Raw genomic sequence first — 18,817 nt, 5'->3', positions numbered from 1 at the left:
CAATCGGGTACTTATGCTTGTTTTTCATTCGGGTATCTTGGGCATGGATTATTGGGTGGCTTGGAAGAACGAAGGGTGTTGGTTGTGTTTTTGTTCCCTCCTTAAATGGGGGGGTTAATCTTCAATCCTAGTCCCGTGGGATCTCCCCTATTAGCCTACGACTTTAGGAAGGGCACTACTTGGGAAATCCTGATTTTGGTAGCATGGTCCCGTTTTCCTGTTCCACATTTTTCACTCCCCTCCATACATTACAAGCCCTATTTCACCATTTTCCTTCTTTGGGTCCACAAGGCACTGGCAGATCCCCTCCCCTTGTTCACATATCTATTAAATTATGCAACTAGGGTCAAATTCCACTTTGGACAACCCATTTGATGGAGATAATCATTACATTGAATTCCTCTTTTCGAGAGAGCCAAAATTGACCTAAAATTCACTCAAATCGGACATGGAGAAATGGATTTTTGAGGTCAATCCCACAAATTCAAAATTGTTAAGGTTGGCCTTGGGTCAAATGACACATCTCATGGACAAAATGGCACCCCTCAAGTTGCATATAAATATAAGTGCCCTCATGCCTCATTTGGACATCACACAACTCACATTCCTCTCTCTCTTCATTTGGTTGGTTCGTATAGATCTGGAGCAGCTTGTTCTTCTTCACATGTGCAAGGGTTTGGAGGCATCTTTGACTTCTCTCTTTGGTATCTTTGACTTTTGATGATTGGGCATTTGGTTTGGCTTGGTTTTCTTGGGTTTTGGATCTGATTAAGGAGGCCGAATTTAGTAAAGAAGGAAGGACGAAATTTTGAAGCAGCTAGACCACCTTTGACTTGCGTTGACTTTTTTGTAGTTGAAGTTTGACCAACGTTGACCAAGGGTCAAAAGGCTAAGGGTCAAAAGGAGCCTTTTGACTTCGATTTTCTTGGAGAAGGTCTATCCCATCAGGCCGCATTTTTGGGCACTAAGACTGAGGCATTTTGAGGAGTTTGACTATTGTTGACTACAAGTTTGACTGCAAAACAAAGCTGTACATTTTCTCTCTCCTCTGACCAAGTTTGACCAAAGTTTTTGGAGCTATTTTGACTGATCCTTGACCAACAAAAGAGGTTGCATTGACTGGGCTTTGACCAAATTAAATTGGAGTAGATTTGTCCATGATTTGACTGTTGTTGACTTGACTGGTTAATGTTGACTTTGTTGTTGTTGACTGATGTTGACAAGGACAGATTTACAGAAGGCTCAGATTTGATTATTATTGATTTGATATCTCTCCTTAATGCTCTAGTTTGAATAGTTGTTTGGCATATTTTGATATTGAATATTGACATTGGATATTGGATAGTCAAAGTTTTCCTTTGACTCTTGGATGATGTACTCTCTCTGCTAAACATTTGAAGACAATCTAATAGAAGAAGATTTGCAAGGGTTTTCCCCCTAGTGGGATTTTTCCTTGGTCATTGACCAAATATCATGTCTCTTTTCTCTTGGTTGTCTTTCATTGTGCATTGGAATAATTGTTCTACCTACTATTGCTCTACTGTCATTGGTTAAATCAAAGAAGTGGAAATTGTTAAATTGGATGCTATTGGATATTGTTGATGTAATAGTTACAACATAGAACAATTGATGAAAAATTAACAATATCTAGGTCAGGCTTGGAAATGTTGCCCGAGAGGTTGATGTTAGTTTTTGGTAGCATCAGATGTGCTCTAGCCATGACAATTGGTGGAGAGGCTAAGGCACATGAGTTCTAAAGAACTCAGAAACTGTTTGGTGAAATTCCACCCAGATTGTATTTTATTAAAATAATTAATATTTTTAATGGGGTTCCTAAGTCTAAACTTAGGAAAATTAAAGTATTAATGGGTATTAATCAAAATATGGGTGAGAATGTTCTAGAAAGCGGAACAAGTCAAGTTTTAATCTTAGCCATTTATTAGAGACTTAATCTCGGTTGTTGAAGTCCCAACGAGAAAAGCATAAGGAGGCTTGGGGTTCATTCAGAGACACACACAGAGAGAACGAATTGATCTGGAGTTCGATTTCTGGGGCGAGGAAGTTGAGAAATTCGAACTAAGTGATCATTCTGTAGCAGAGGGGCGAGGATAGTTCGGGAATACTGGGTAGAGAGGTGGAGAGCCACTAGTGGAGGCAGTTCAACATCTAGAAGAACTGACGTTGGGCCAGTCTGATCTCACGTAGTCTTGACGTTGGGCCAGTCTGATCTCACACAGTCTTGACAGTGGGCCAGTCTAGTCCCACACAGTCTTGACGCAGTGCCAAAAGGGCCAAAGCAGAGGTGATGCTGCCCTCACGCAGAAATCCGAAACTGTCGGGGAGCTGCCGGAACAGCCGGAAGAGGTTGACACAGAAACTCCAGGTAGCAGAAGAGACAATGTAGAGCTAACACAAAACTTGAAAGGCTGATCCAGGGCCAACGCAGAGATAGCTGGGGTTAGCCAGTCCTTCTACCGGATCAGCCAGAAACTGCCGGGTGAAATGAGGTAATCTCACTCAGTTTTCCGCCATTATATTTTTTCTCTGTCACTGGATTGCTGGGAGGGCAACCAACATTGTATTCAGAACTATTGCTTAATAGTATAAAACCCTTAGAGCTATTACACCAGTTTTCCCGCATTGGGTTTTTATGGGGACTATTTTGTCCAAAAATAATGCGTCTTATGTATCTTGTTCTTTGCTCAGTTTCTTGTTTCATGTAATCAAATCAAATTGGTGTAGGCTACAAAAGTAATTTACTTTATTGTTATTCAGAAAATAACTTGATAATGTATATTAAAATCAAGTAGGTGAAGTAAATTCAGTTTTGTTGCAGTAGGGGTTCCTTGAGTATAGGAATTTTCACAGTTGATGCAACTAAAAGAAAGTTAAAAGCATATCATGGCCACAAGCAAGAAACAAAAGAAAAATAAAATTATAAAATCCAAAATATGGCCAGGACATTAAATCCAAGCATGAGCTCCACCCCTTATTATTATGGTTATCACCCTTGTTCCTAGGTCCCATGAATGCCCCACACATCATTAAAGGAACCCAAGCACGTCCCAACTGTTGTGGGTGTTGAGCTACCCCACCTTAGAGGGGTGTTAACTACTTTACATCATTCCCAACATGCTTCCATTTCCTATAGTTTCGTGTAATAATACAAAGAAAAATCAAGAAAAAACAAAAGGAAAATAAAGAGGGGTGGAAAAACAAAGGCCAGGGTAAGTCATGTAACCACAATTGCTCATTATTGCTATCCTTGTATACATGGAATTTGGCCCTAAGATCCCTTTATTTCCATCCATTCATCATTATTCAGATGCCACCTATTGACTGAAGGATGTACCATGGACTTGTCTTTCCCCTTTGGGGTTGGGAACATCTAATAGGATTGTTTATTACCCACTTCTACCTAGGGAGGTAACACTACTTCAAGATCAAAGCCCCAACTTTGGAAGAGAGTCTCAATTTTCCCTTGATTGACAAGCTTGGTTCACTTAGATGCACTAATGATTAACTGTACCTGATGGTGAAAATTCAGAAGGGGAAGCAGAAGGGGAAGCGTATAGATTCGTTCCTCACGAGGCTTCAGGAGACTTGGGACGAGTTAGCAGCTGTGGGGTCTACACCTCAAGGTTCCGAGATGGTGAGACTGGCCCTAAATTCTGTTTCAGAAGAGTGGCAAGTCTTTGTCCAAAGCATCCTGGGCAGGGAAACTTTTTCAGACTAGGATAGTATGTGGGCAACTCTCAAGCAAGAAGAGTTGAGGAGAGATCTAGTCAAGTGTAAGCTTGTCGGAAGCAGTAGTATTGGGTCAAAGCCCAAGGAGGAGGAAGAGAATGCAACCCTTGCATCCAAGGAGTAGCAGGAGCAGCAACGGCAGAAGAAGGATGTCTCAAAGATCAAATGCTTCAGGTGTGGTGAAATGGGTCACTACGCAACACAATGTCCTCTCAGGAAGAAGGACAAAGATGAGAAGCACGATCCAAAGGCTGCACCTGCGAAGATCGAGGAGGAGGAGTTTTCCATGACAACTGAGATACCTCCAGGAGGGAGGTGGGTTGATTTAGAGTTGTAGATTGAAAGAGCTATAGATGGGCAGGATCCTTGAGGAGCACACCTCTCGGATCAATTCCTTGCTACGAGAGCCCAGATCAGAAATAGCAGGATGGACCAGTGTTAGTTGGTGCAGAGGAGTGTTGGAGCAACAAATGCATTGGCTAGAACACCAAGTCTGAGTGGTGTAGTGCAGAGTTGTAGCAATGCAAGGAGGCACAGTGCGATAGCAGCAACATCTTAGTGGCTTCAGAGGGATAGTGTGGGACTAGCAACAATTAGATCTTCAGCATCGAGATGCATCTATGTTGAACACTTGTTCAGATTTTGGGATGTTTTTCAGTTGCAGTGCAGATGAAGTGCTAGCAGTGGTAGTGCTAGTAGTAGCACAGATGAAGCACTTGAGAGGGGCCTATAGTACGAATGCAGTGTTGACAGTGGCAGTGTCAGTAGCATTATAGTTGCAGCAGGAGCACAGTAGTTTGTGGACAACATGTCAGACATCAACAACGTAGAGGATGATGTTATGAAGTTAGGGTGATGCTTCAGTGGGAGGCATTGCTAGAGCACATTCCTCGCTAAGAGGGAGTGTTGAGTTCTGGTAGCATCAGATGTGCTCTAAGTCTCAAACTTTGCAGGGAGGCTTGGGCACATGTATTCCAAGGAACCCAGAAAGTGTTTTGGGAAATTCCACCCTAAGACAGTTTTATTAAAATAATTAATTGTTTTTAATTGGTCCTTAGGTCTAAACTTAGGAAATATAAATAATTAATGGGTATTAATCTAACTATTGTGTGTAATTTCTAGAAGAAGACGAGGATCAAGAATGAATGATCTTAGCCATTGATTAGCTTCTAATCTGGGTCGTTGAATGTCAACAAGAAGATTATTTAAGGAGGCTTGAGGGTCATTTGTAAGACACACCAGGAGAGGTCAAGAAGATCAAATTTCTCAGAGAGGGCAACACAACATAGAGGAGTGATCGAAGTGATCTTTTGCAGTGAGGGGCAGAGATAGTATCCAGAAGAGGAAAGTTTTCCTGGGTTGGAGAGTACAAAGCAGAGAGGGCAGAACGATGTCTAGAGAGTGGCAGACGCTGGCCCACGCAGAGCTGACGTAGTGGCAGCGCAGGCATTAGAGGGAGATCGAATTCCTGTTGAGGAAATTGTATTTTAGAAGCCGAGGGCGGGGGTGTGAGACCGAGAGGAAGAAATTCAGAATTTCTAGCCAGCAGAGGTTCCGAAGGAGGAGCTGCATGATTCCTAGCAGGGGTGACGCAGAGACTGCGTGAGGCCTATGCAGTTCTACACAGAGGCCACACAGAGGGGACATAGTGGCTCAAGTCCAGTGTGATCAGACTTAGATTCTCCTAGTGACAGGGTGAGAGCATCTCACTATTTGTTTTTTCCAGTTTTCTCTCTGTATCGGATTGCTAGTTGAGCATCCAATGCATTGTACTCATAATTACCACTGCATAATAATAAAACCCTCAGATCTGCTGCACCGGTTTTCCCGTATTGGGTTTTTTCGAGGACATTTGTCCAAAAGTAACAGTGTTATTGTGTTGTATTTTCTTTCTTGCTCAGTTTCTTGTTTCCGCATTATATTTAATTAAGTGAAGGCTAAGTGTATGTATTTCGATATTTTCCGTAGGAAACTGCAAGTAATTTGTTTAAAGGAATTTAACAAATAGGAGAAATATCGTCAGTCGCTGCAGTAGGGATTCCAGTTTAGGAATTTTCACATTTCATTATGTTTTTACATTGGCTATGAGGTTGGCTTGTAACCTAATTAGTTTTTCCTATGATTTGACAACTAAGAGGGGCGTTAGACTAAAATTAGACTTGATTAGACATGCATAAATATGAGAGACCTCATTTAGTCTCTCATCATCATCTCTTGAACAATTCAACTCATTAGAATAATTTCACACTTGTTCCTTCTTGGCTATTGGAGATCTATTGGATGCATTTCAATATTTGGAAGCTATTTTTGATTGTCTTTGGAGCTACTTTTTTGCATAATGGATGTATATACTACATGTTGTCTTGTAAGTGCTTATTGTTGAAGGTTTTATATTCTGAAATTGTCTAATGTATGGAATTGTTACTTCTAGGTTATGCTATTTTGTGCCCTAATTGTTGAAATATAATTTTGAAAGGCTATCTAGTTGAGTATTGCATATGTTATTCATTGTACAACATGTAATGAATGTTCCCAGTGGAGGAAATCTTTAATCTCTCCATCAAACTCCATTTTCCTTTGAAGTGGCTGTATGTTAAAAGTTGATACCTAGGTCGTCAATTTTTAGCCTCCTTAGAAAGGATCTAGCTTATCTATCTCATCTTTGCCTCGTTATGCCTAAAGGACAAGGCACTAGTCCAAATCATTGGTGATCAATCCTAAATTTTACTCCATATTTTTCTCTCTTAAAACCAGTCCTTTTAAGGTTAGGGAGAAAGTTTAGGGTTTGCAATGAAATTTTAGGCAGGAGGCCTCTTGGTAATTTGAGAGCCTAAACATCAAGCTTATGGTCTAGGCTACGTATTCCCCAAGTTTGGTGGGCATCCATTCAAATTCATCCATAAAATCTTCTTTTGCCCTAGGTGTTGCTCCAAGGGGGAAACCCTAGTCTCATTTTTCTCTCAACTTGAGGAATTTCTTGAGGGTTTCATGAGCATTGTGAATATGTATCACCGTCGAAAAAATTAAAAAACCCTAGGTCTTGAGCCTTCTTTTTTAGGGCTTTTCTTTGAGAGAGTTTTGCTTCTTTGAAGTCTTGAACCATTATTGAGCCTTTCTCTTGAATGAGCTCTAGCTTGAACACTTTGTGCCATATACCTAGCATATCGATTGTAAATGACCTCCTTCCTCCTAGGACTCCTCTCATTGGTGAAAGTCCGTAAAGAACAAGGGGGGTTGGCTGAGGTGACATTAATCCTCTACCCCATTGTTAGCACTTTATCTAGCTTTTATCTTGTAGAGTTTCTTTCTCCAAGGCCTACAAGATTTTGTGGTAACATGTTTTATTCAATGTTCCACCAAGACTCTGGGACGGGGAAACGCACAAGGGGGACGTGTGGGAGTACCCTCAAATTTTAGGGAAATTTAGGGGGAACGTCGGGGTATATAAATTTTTTTCCTTTTTAATATATATATATATATATATATATATACATATTTCAAAATTCATATCGAATAATGAATGCATAAATACAATGATACATACATAATTGAATTAAATAATGAAATACATTGATCCATACTCATCATCCTTATTAATACCTACATGATTCATCCATAGATCACGAGATTCAATAATGAAATACTCCAATCCATATTCATTATTCATTATTCACCATTCCAGAATCTACATTGATTTAAAAATTAAATTCATTATTCCAGATTCTAAATTGATTTAAAATTAGAATTCATCATTCATCATTCATCATTCTAGAATCTAATTAGTACTAAGCATAATAGACTATAATAGATATTGAAATCTGAATATTGGAATAGTAAATTGATATAACTAAAACTCAAAAACAGTGGAGTGATGAGTCTAAAAGTCATTCTAAAGTACAAAGAGGGCTTGGTGCTTTTGATTAAATACTAATTCCATACCCTTGTACATGACAAAATGAAATGGAAACATTGGAATCCATTGAATCCTGAATTCTTGAAAAACTGTTAAGTCTGCTGGATTTTGAGTGAGATCTAAAATTCTACTTTCTCCATATGAAATCCAATGAGGTCGGAACCACTCTCAAACATCCTGACTCATTTCATGGTAATGTTAAAAATTTAAGTAAAAGGATGAAAATGAAAGATAAAGGAGAATGTCACTTTTACTTTAAGAATTTAAGAATTTAACGTTACCATGAATCGCATATCATTAGTATGGAAATATGGTCAAATACTAGGTTTTCCTTGTCATAAATCATTGTTTACAAGCAAATTTAATGGGGGATGCATAGCCCATATTGGGCATCCCCCTTTTGGGGAGTCGCGCCCCCCCACACTGGGGAAACGTCCCCCCTGCGTCTCCCCAAAAGGGGGATGTGGGGAAATGTTTCTCCAGACGTCTCCCCGTCCCGGATGCGTGTGGTGCGAGGGGTGCGCACACCCGACCCTGGGGGATGCGTCCCCATGGAACACTGGTTTTATTGCTCTTCATACTTTGTTTAAACTAGAACTCTTTGACATTCGTACTTAAAATTGGTCCTTCAGATCTCAATGTTGAATTGCTGCTAATACCTTTTTGGCAGGTGCATATCTTGCATCAATAATTCTTTACGAGGACTAGTCTCATTGCCTATGACATAGCTATTATCATTCTCCTCTTGAGTGCTTGCCATCTTTTACTCTTGTGTTTTATCTTTAATGGCCGCTCTAACATTAAGAATATAATGCTGTACATCATGATCGTGGATGGCATATGATCCTCAAATAATGAGCAACACTGTGCAGCATGTTCACATCTTCTGAATATATTTTCCTACCATTTTGTTCATGTATACCTCAATCTATTCTCTTAATTTGTACCTTTGTTTAGTACTAGTGCTAATATATTACTTAAGCTTTAAACGATTTTACATTTTCAATATATTCAAATAAAAATTGAAGTGATATGTTCTTACCTGAATGATTCTCACTGGATTGTGTTGACATCTTTTAGGTACTTGCAACATCAGCCAAAAAAGGCACTGGGAATGGCTATCCAGAATCAGAAACAGGTTATAGAGATGTTTCCTTTGGAGAAGATGACGAGGGTATGATTGTGAGTTCTAAGAAGGTGGAAGGGTCAGAACCTTCATCTACTCGTTTAAGCAAAGTTGACAAATCTGATCAACTACCACGGTACCGGACTCGAATATTTGCTGCAGAGTATGTTTCCAGACTTGATTTGTTTTCTTTCTGGATTGAAAATGACTTCCAGAAGATGCACATCTGAAAGCTCTGAGATAAGATTGAAGTTTAAAGTATTAACACTGAAGCCATCATGCATGTTGCCAAATAAAAGAGAATTAAATTACCTCATTATGTTTCTAGCCATAAAGTTGTAGTAATTGAAGGATATGAATATAGCTACTGACAATGACTTCTGACACAGCTTCTTCAAATGTAGGGAAGAAAGTCTCATTTGAATTTAGTGTATTATAGTCATTTCAGACTTAGTTGTTTTCTCCTTTAAATTCATTATTTAATAACTGTTGCTTACCCTAAATCTGTAAGGATTCCTGCATCCACATTGCCTCTGTTTCTTGTCTGCTTTACTGTGTTAATTTGAGTTGTCTTCTTCAATAATTGATGATACTTATCCTAGTGAATATGTGTTATATTTTTACATTTTTCTTTTGTACTTTATCCTTAACACTTTTGGGTGATTTAGTCTAAATTAATAGCTCACCCACTTTATCATATTTTGTTGGAGACTTGGTCAGCTTTGATCACTTCTCCCACAATTTTGTACTCTTTCTTCAAGCTTTCCACCCCATCGGATTATGGCTATATGACAATATATTTGATTTTGCTGAGTGGTAGACTGCAATCTTTTTACCAATTTGGCCTTTCATCTCTGAACTTCTTTCATTTTTTATTTTAATTCATAAACCATTATTCTGGTTGTAAAACGCTATCTATTCCTTCATGTCCTAAGCACCCTGTTTCCATATGCCCACCGTCAAACATATGCTCTCGATAGCTGGGCGAGGGGACATCTGACTGGTTCAAGGAGCGGAGAAAGTGGCACAATGTATTGGCTACATTGGTGGCTATAAGGGGTTGTTCGCTGCCGACTGAAGAGATATCAAGGAGAAAAGTTGTCCAATGGGGTCACCCACTTTTGGTGGGTAACAGTTCCTTTAGAGAAGGAGACAATAAAGTTGATGCTTGTTCTACCTGTCTAATCTATCCACCCATCTAACATAATTGTGCACCCAGTGGTCTTCCATGAGTTTTTAGTGGTGTTCAACTGTGCCTTGACACATTCAAACCACTCATTAAGGTCTTTCTCCCTAAGTGAATTATAAGAAAGTGCTTTGTAGCCAGGCCAACACATGCAATTGCATCTACCATGGGCTGAAAGAAAGGTGACATTGCATAATTAAATGGGAGGCTATCATGATACCAAAATCTCCTCATTGCCATATCCGGCTCTTTATTTTTTCATTATAACTTTCCAAGCTTGGTGGAGATCCCGGACTAGTGCAAGGAAGGAAGAAATGAGACGTTATATGAGATGCATATCCTACAACATTTGACGAGGCAGAAACTGTAGGAACATGCTGACCCTGTGACTGTGTCTGAGCTCCGCCCATTGTTGTAGCATTGTGCTTCATTCTTGCTCTCTTATCATTCTGTTCCTGAATGGCATCCAAATTAGCTTGCATTTTGACTGTCACTTCTGCAAGGCAATGATCACAAATTACCGCGTCTCTATCCACTATTCTAGTCGGGTGTTATTTCAATCTGTTTATGCCCGCAGACACCACAGTGGGACAAACGCTGCATTTGACTCTCCTGTCAGAATTGGGATTTTCACGGGTTCCATATTCCCAAGTTTCATCAAGAGGCCTTCTAGACTTGGATTTAGCCTAAGGAGCCATGTTATTATGGATCAGGAATCTGATTTCAGACAGAAAAATTATATTGAAAAAATGTAAATGTTTTTAACTGCAGAGACCTGCAATAAAAAAAGGCCCCACAGAGGCCTGTAACTGCCACAATGTGACTGCAGCAGCGACAATGTGATTGTTACAGGCCTCTGTGGGCCTGCAACAGGCCCTTTTCCCTTTGCCTGGACAAGGGGCCTGTTGCAGGCCTTTTTAAATCTCGATCAATTAAAATTTTAAAGTAAATTAAATTTTATTATTATTATTATTATTGTAATTTGTTATTCTGATTTGGCCTGTTACATTCAGCAGCTTCCTTTGGTAATTAAATATAAGAATGGTAGCTGAAATAAAGTGGCTTATCTCCTAGGAAGAGCCCCTGTGAAGGTTCTTTCTATCTTGATCTTAGGTACCTGAACGCCATCCAAATTAGCTTGCATTTTGATTGTGACTTCTGCAGGACAATGATCACAAATTACCGCATCTCGATTCTCTACCCACTATTCCAGTCGGGTGGTATTTCAATCTGTTTATGCCCCCAGACACCACAGTGGGACAAAAGTTGCATTTGACTCTCTTGTTAGAATTGGGATCTTCACGGGTACCATATTCCCAAGCTTCATCAAGAGGCCTTCTAGACTTGGATTAGCCTTAGGAGCCATGTAATTATGGATCAGGAATCGGGAATCAAGATGATAATCTGATTTCAGACAGAAAAATTATACTAAAAAGATGTAAATTTTTTTAACTGCAGAGACCTGCAATAAAAAAAGCCCCCACAGAGGCCTGTAACAGCCACAGTGTGGCTGCAGCAGCTACACTGTGGCTGTTACAGGCCTCTGTGGGGGCTGGATGCGGGGCTGTTGCAGGTCTTTTAAAATCTCGATCAATTAAAATTTTAATATAAATTAAATTTTATTATTATTATTATTATTATAGTAATTTGTTATTCTGATTCGACTTGTTACATTCAGCAGCTTCCTTTGGTAATTAAATATAAGAAGGGTAGTTGAAATAAAGTGGCTGATCTCGTCCTTGCCAAGGTTCTTTCTATCTTGATCTCAGGTGTGCTGTCTATGAGGACTGGAAATCTTACTATGAGGATCTCTGTCTCTCTGTCTCTCTCTCTCTCCATTACTCAATTTTACTGATGTCCATGTGCAGAAGAGATCAAAGTGAATTCACACAGGAAAATTACTATAGTCCAGTTGTTGCTATACATCAATAATAATCTTTATGTGTTAGTGTTACATGTTTGTTCATCCTGAAATTTTTGAGATAGGAGCTGGGAATTTTTTGTGCAATAGAGATAGAAAATTTACATCTCAATAGTTTATGTAATGAGTACATTAATGCTGTGTTTACACAATAAGTATGCCATAAATTTGGAACACAAATAGAGGTAATAGAGTTGCATCATAGAAAACATATTTCTTGGTTCAGATAAATTGTAATTCCTTATAAATGTTTAATCCAGGTGCTTAAGTCGGATACCTGTTGCTGTTGGAACAAAATCGACTCATTTTGACCTTGCACAAGCAAGAAGGGAAAAAGTAATCCACAGTTTGCAAACAAATGGTGGCGATTGGCTTGTTCTGCATCTTGCAGAGCTGGTTGCTCTTGCTTACAAGGTTTTTGAAGAATATAAGAAATCCATTTACTAATTATAGCTTTATTATTTCTGGTTATTTTCTGTCTCATTAAGCTTTTGTCATTTGTAAACTTAATTTTCAAACTCTTTGTTAATGGGAGATCGATTAAAACATCAAAGTCTTAGATGCTTCAAGTTGCAAGGAGGTAATAAAGAAATCTCTGTGCTGGTAAGGGCTAAACTCTTACCTTTATTGAAACTCTGGCTATGAATAGGTCAGTACTGGTCCTTTTGAGAAGATGCAGCCACTGGGTGTAACTTTGCTGAGTACCATTGTGGATAAGGTAAAGCAGGAGAGGACTGATGTTATGTTATTTCAATTTTTCTTGTGCTCGTGAGCCATACCCTTTTTAAAGCAAACATGAAAATCCTCTCGTTTGATACAGATAATCCTATTAGTGTGAAACTTTACATAAGCTACTTGTTAAAGCATCAAAAGTTCATAAACACATATTAATGTGCTTTCTTGTACTTCATAAAAATTGCATGCTAACCTCAATATAATATTTGCAACATAGATGAATAGAATATTTTTCAGCAGCAGCCTGGGGAGTTTACTGATTCAAAATGATCTTGTTTTTTTCAGTTTGAGAAAACAGAAGATCCAGACCTTCCTGCACATTATTTGATGGAACAGTATCAGGTGCAGTTATAGTTTTACACATATTTTCACTTACTGTTTGGTATTTTTAACAATGTTATTTTCAGTCCTTTCCATGGCTATGGTTTGAATATTACCATGTTTTTTTCACCTGGAGTGAGGAAATGAGAGTGAGTTTTGTAAGGGAAATTTGAGCATAACGTCTGGAAAAAATTGAACAGTCAAATACCATATCAGTGTATGGAGTTATGTGTAAGGAAGACTCTCTCTCTCTCTCTCTCTCTCTCTCTCTCTCTCTCTCTCTCGCTCTATATCTATATATATATTGTGTGTGTGTGTGTGTGGGTGTGCACGCGCATAAAGATATGCATTGTATGGCAGTCACTCTCAGGTTTTCAAAATGTAATGTTCACCTCCCTCCATCACCATTTTTTGAATATCATCATATTTTTTCATCTGGAGTGGAGAAATGGATGTATGAGCAAGAAAGAAAGCTTATAAAAGAATCAAACGTATTTATAGTAAAAATCAATATCTCTGAACTTGAATCTACCAAGAATCATCTAGAAAAAGTTTTCTAAAACTTTTGGTATACCAAAATTCTAGAAAATGTTTACCAGAAGTTTCCCAGGGTTTGTATCGGCACTTGATATTGTGATATAATTCCCATGGAATGCTATGACATGTCTTTCAGTGTAACATACCATCATGTACGTAAATCCATCTATGAGGGTTAACAATACACCTATAAACTGGAAAAGAATCATAAAACTTATCATTTTCTATTATTTCTCTCCCAGGGCCACTCTTTCTGGCAAAATCTGCATTGAAATTTGTTGGAGTATTAACAATCCGATACTATAGTAGAAAGTTTAATAAAGTCATGCTCTGTTAAATGATTTTATTACGTGTCAATTAGTAGAGTCATTAGTTATATTAAAAAAGTGTCATTAGTTATAATAGAAAGTTGAGGTAGGAAATATAAATTTGTTTTTTCTGAAAAAGAAAACATTATATTCCAGAAAAACAGAATATACATTGAGAGGTCCGTTCCAGACTGGTCTATCCATTCCATATCAAGTATGATCATTTATAACTTTTCAGTAATGATCTTCCAGCCCAAGAAAGAAAGAAACTTGGTAGAGGCTGATCAGAAATGATACTCCATGGCCTCCATCTTTAGGTAATCCTGAAATTCATTTAGACCAAAAGTGCCAGAATGCAATTGTAGAGCTTCTTTAGATAGCTGATCCGCATTTTCATTTAGTTCTCTGTATATATGCTTGAAAGAGGTCCACTGAAAAGACTCTAACAGAGATTGTATTTCATAAAGAATATGAGCAAGAGAAGGAATGTTTACTTCTGCAGCTTTGAAGGCCCAATTTATGACTAGTTTTGAGCCCCTTGTGATCTGATCTTTATTCACTCCCCAATGATTTGCTGAATAGAGAATGGTCCAAAGAGTAGAGAATTCAGCCTTCGTGCTGGGCGCCTCTCCCTGGAGTGTATCTGATATGGAAATAGTGTGTATGATTTATATATAGCATTGCTCCCACCCCTTAGTTAGGAGGAAATCCTTGACTGGTTCCATCAAAAAAGCCCCAAGGAATTTGCTGATCCAAATTAGGCATGACAGGGATTCTGACTTTTTTGCTTTTAGGATCAGTTCTGAATTCCTTGCACATAGTTTCAATGATTTTACACAAAGTTCTGCTGGAATGTGTTTGTCCTGGAAGGTGACCATGTTCTGAGCCCACCAAATGACATGGAGAAAGACAGACAGGAGAACTGCAAAGTCTTTTACTGTGGCATCCTGTAACCAGTCCAACACAGAATCTGCCAGAGATGCTTTTTTCCAGCTGGCCAAGACTGGGGAGAATGCATTCTTAACCATGTCCCAGACCCGGGCCTCATAATCACAAGGTATAAACAATGAGGCACTGTTTCTTCTTCAATTTTGCATGGGGAGCACATATTTGGCCCCACCCAGCCTCTTTTGAGGCCATTATCCCAAGTGAAGTTTATTATGTAAGGTTAGCCATAGAGTAATTTGACATTTCAAAGGATTGTAATGTTTCCACAGAAATTTCCACTGCCATCAAATCTCTCCAGAAAAAGAGGACTCTGTTTGGGCTTTGTATCCAAGCTTTGCTGTGAAGTCTTCAGAAATGGAATTTTTTGACCAAACAAGATGATCCTCATCATCATCAGAGAGCCAGATAAAAGAGGAACACATGAGACCAATGAAAGAGTCACATTCACGGGCTTCTTCCACAATTAGCCCAATCTCCTCAGCAGATTTCCAACCCCTATGGTCGCATTCCTAAGCGGGCTGGGATTTAGCATTGGCCAGTACAAAAATACCAGCATCATAGAGAGAAGATTTTAGATTATCAGAGAATCTGTAATTATCCCCAGCTCCAATCCATGGGTCATCCCCTATTCTTACACTTTTCTCATCACGAATTTGCCACGCCACCCAGCATCCAATCAGTGGAAAAACTTTCACCATAGCTCTCCTGATGATAGAGGCATTCTTTGAGTTCTTTTTGGGAATATCTATAAAATTCAATGATCAATTTGCCTGCTAAGTAGTTAGACTTCTGAATGTGCCCCCAGAGGGCATTGTTGTTTGTAAATCTCCAGACACTTTTTGCAAGAAGGGATTGGATGAACAGGAATACGTTTTTATGCCCCCAACCTCCCAGGCATTTAGGCAGAGAAATAGATGACCATTTGACAAGAGGAAAACCCGAAGATTTCTTGCAACCCGACCATAGAAATTGGAAACATTTCTTACGAAGTTTGGAAAGGATGACCTTTGGAACTATAGTGCAATAGAAGTCTAGAAGACACGAGTCCTTTCTAGAACAGATTTAACTAGAATAAGATGCCCTCCTCTAGAAAGCATTATGTTAACTGTTACGTAAAACTTAGTTAGGGTTATATAAAATTAGATTAGCTGTAGTTATTTAGGCAAAAGGGCATGACTAAAGATCATGCCCTTTCACCAAGAGGCACCTAAGGTTGTATATAACCGGGCCTCTCTCTAAAAATGTAATCATTCGATTCAGTGTTCATTTATTAATAAGATATTTATATATATATTTCTGTTTATCAAGAAGTTTTCACTTCATCTAGTATCGGAGCCAACACGAACTGGTGACACCCACAAGTTCTGCTAGCCATCAGGCCCTATAGGCTTTCAGAAAAAAGCGGTGCGTGTGGACTATCCTTGTACTGCCTGGAGGTGTTGTTACGGTGCTCTGCGGCTAAACAACAGCTACGTTTTCGTGGTTGTGCGTGTTTTGGCCATTCGCTGGTTGTTAGGACATGGAAACTCCAAGGACTAATTCTGTGGTGACCTGCGGTTGATACGCTGAACCATCGCCGAAAATCTGCGTCGTGGACTATCCCGTGTGGTGGACCTGCGGTTAATTGGAATAAGTGCTGCGGTGATATCCGCTTGAGGGTTTTTCTTTTGAACGGTCAATGGAGGTGACCCACCAACAGACGTGACTGTCCGCGGAAAATATATATATAATATATTTATAATGCCAAATATCTAACGTTTATTTATTTATAACGTCAAAAATATATATATCATTTATGTATATATAATACATAACTTTTATTTAATTATAAGTTTTAAGTTATATATATAACATTAATTTAATTAATTAATTAAAAAAAAATTTAAGTTGGCAGATAAATACACGCCCCCACAAACCTGCTCAATGTTGACAATGACAATGGCGGATTTCCAAAAAAAATTGGTGGACACGGAGCATAAGATAAATAACAACCACGACGAGGTCAATAAAAGATTAGATGATTTCCAGATCAAGCTTAAGGGGCAGGCTGACAATATCAAAAAACTTCAAGATACGACAGATCGAATAGAAATAAAGATGGAAAATAACCGTGTCCAAACAGAAGTAGATCTCAGAGAGTCCTTAACATTGCTGAAACTTCTGTGTAAAAAGATGAATTGTACACCCGCACAACTACTACAAGAAAATGAAGAGAATCAAGAGCACAACTCATCAGATTCAACAAAGTCAACAGACTCTCATGAAAAAGCTGAATCCCCAAAAAAATCAGCGACACCCCACCAAGAAATGAGTAACGTGACTCTTACAAACAAGCAACTCTGGGATACCTTTACCAATCAACACCCCTTTTTCGCTCAACCATTAGCGACATACCAGCGAAGGGCAAAAGTCGAGATGCCTAAATTCGATGGAAACGAAAAAAACAATGTTGCGTGGATAAATAAAGCAGAAGAATACTTTGAGATATATGACATCAATGACGATGATGAAAAGCTCAGGCACGCATCCATGAAAATGGAAGGGGAAGCATATCATTGGTATATGTGGTGGAAAAAGACAACACACATCAGTGGTTGGAGAAAATTTAATGATACATTCTTTAAAAGATTCCAAGGTGTAAAGGAAGAAGAGTTCTTTTCAAAACTCATCAAATTACGACAAAAAGGAAGATGTGGACGAATTCCACGGATTCCAAGCACGAGAGAATCAAATTGTATCATCATCTCAGATGATGAAGATGATTCGAAAAGGAGCACCTGCTTATGTAGTACAATGTCACCAATTAGAAATGTTATCTGCAAATATGATCAGTGAAGAGTCACCAGAGATACAAGATCTAATTTGGAAGCATGACAAAGTATTTCAAGACTTACCTATGAAGATGTCGCCTAATAGGGAAATTGAGCATACAATAGAAGTCAAGGCAGGATCAGACCCCGTCAACATCAAGCCATACCGATATCCACATCACCAAAAAACGGAAATTGAGAGATTAATCCAAGACCTTTTAAAGTGTGGGATCATCTCGAAAAGTAAAAGTCCTTACGCTGCTCCAGTGGTATTGGTAAGGAAGAAGGATGGTTCATTCAGGCTATGCATTGATTATAGAGGATTAAACAAAATAACAATCAAAAACAAGTTCCCAATTCCCTTTATCGATGAAATGTTGGATGAGGTACATGGCACAAAGTAATTCTCAAAATTGGACTTAAGATCAGGCTACTATCAAATTAGAATCAGATTGGAAGACATACCAAAAACGGCATTCCGAACACACGAAGGTCACTATGAATTTAAAGTAATGTCGTTTGGATTAACCAATGCACCAGCAACGTTTCAAGCAACTATGAACGAATTATTTCGTCCACATCTTAGGAAGTTTGTATTAGTATTCTTTGATGATATTCTAATTTATAGTAAAACTTGGAAAGAGCACTTGCAACATCTGGACAAAGTTCTTACACTACTTAAAGAACATCAATTTTATGCAAAAAAATTCAAATGCACCTTCGGAAAGGAAGAAATAGAACACCTTGGACACATTATATCCCATGAAGGCGTAAAGGTGGACCCTAATAAAATCAAAGCCATAAAAGAATGGACCAAACCTGTCAATATATCCAAGCTAAGAGGGTTCTTAGGTTTGACTGGATATTACTGAAGGTTTATTAAAAACTATGCACATATAACTGCACCTCTGACAAATATTTTAAAAAAGAATTCGTTTCTATGGGATGAGGAAGCAGGAAGGTGTTTTGAAAAATTAAAGGAAATTATGTCTAATGCTCCCATATTAGCAACACCAGATTTTTCTAAACCATTTATCATTGAGTGTGATGCTTCCGGTTTCGGTATAGGTGCAGCATTAATGCAACAAGGACATGCAATAGCTTTTGAAAGTAGGAAGCTCAACAAAAGAGAATGCCTCAAATCCACATACAACAAAGAAATGCTCGCTATCATGCACGCATTAGCTAAGTGGAGGCAATATCTTTTGGGAAGTAAGTTTTCGATTTGAACAGACCACAATAGTCGCCAGTATCTCCTTCAACAA

The 18,817-nt window shown here is 38.6% G+C and overlaps 1 protein-coding gene across 1 annotated transcript in view; it reads left to right on the top strand.

Moving 5' to 3' along the window:
• Positions 1-18,817, top strand: part of SWEETIE (HEAT repeat-containing protein) — a 541,573-nt gene that overhangs the window by 385,292 nt on the left and 137,464 nt on the right. Inside the window, exons 32-35 of the mRNA XM_089436034.1 lie at positions 8,741-8,949; positions 12,154-12,307; positions 12,543-12,611; positions 12,914-12,970. Of these exons, the coding sequence (XP_089292160.1) occupies positions 8,741-8,949; positions 12,154-12,307; positions 12,543-12,611; positions 12,914-12,970 (489 nt within the window). The remainder of the gene's footprint in view (positions 1-8,740; positions 8,950-12,153; positions 12,308-12,542; positions 12,612-12,913; positions 12,971-18,817) is intronic.

The sequence above is a fragment of the Pinus tabuliformis genome, chromosome 5_2 (assembly GCF_031772625.1).
Source record: "Pinus tabuliformis cultivar Carrire ecotype Pingquan chromosome 5_2, CPIR1, whole genome shotgun sequence".
Lineage (NCBI taxonomy): Eukaryota > Viridiplantae > Streptophyta > Pinopsida > Pinales > Pinaceae > Pinus > Pinus tabuliformis.
Note: the sequence above shows the minus strand (reverse complement) of the source record. Positions and strands in the feature narration are given on the sequence as shown.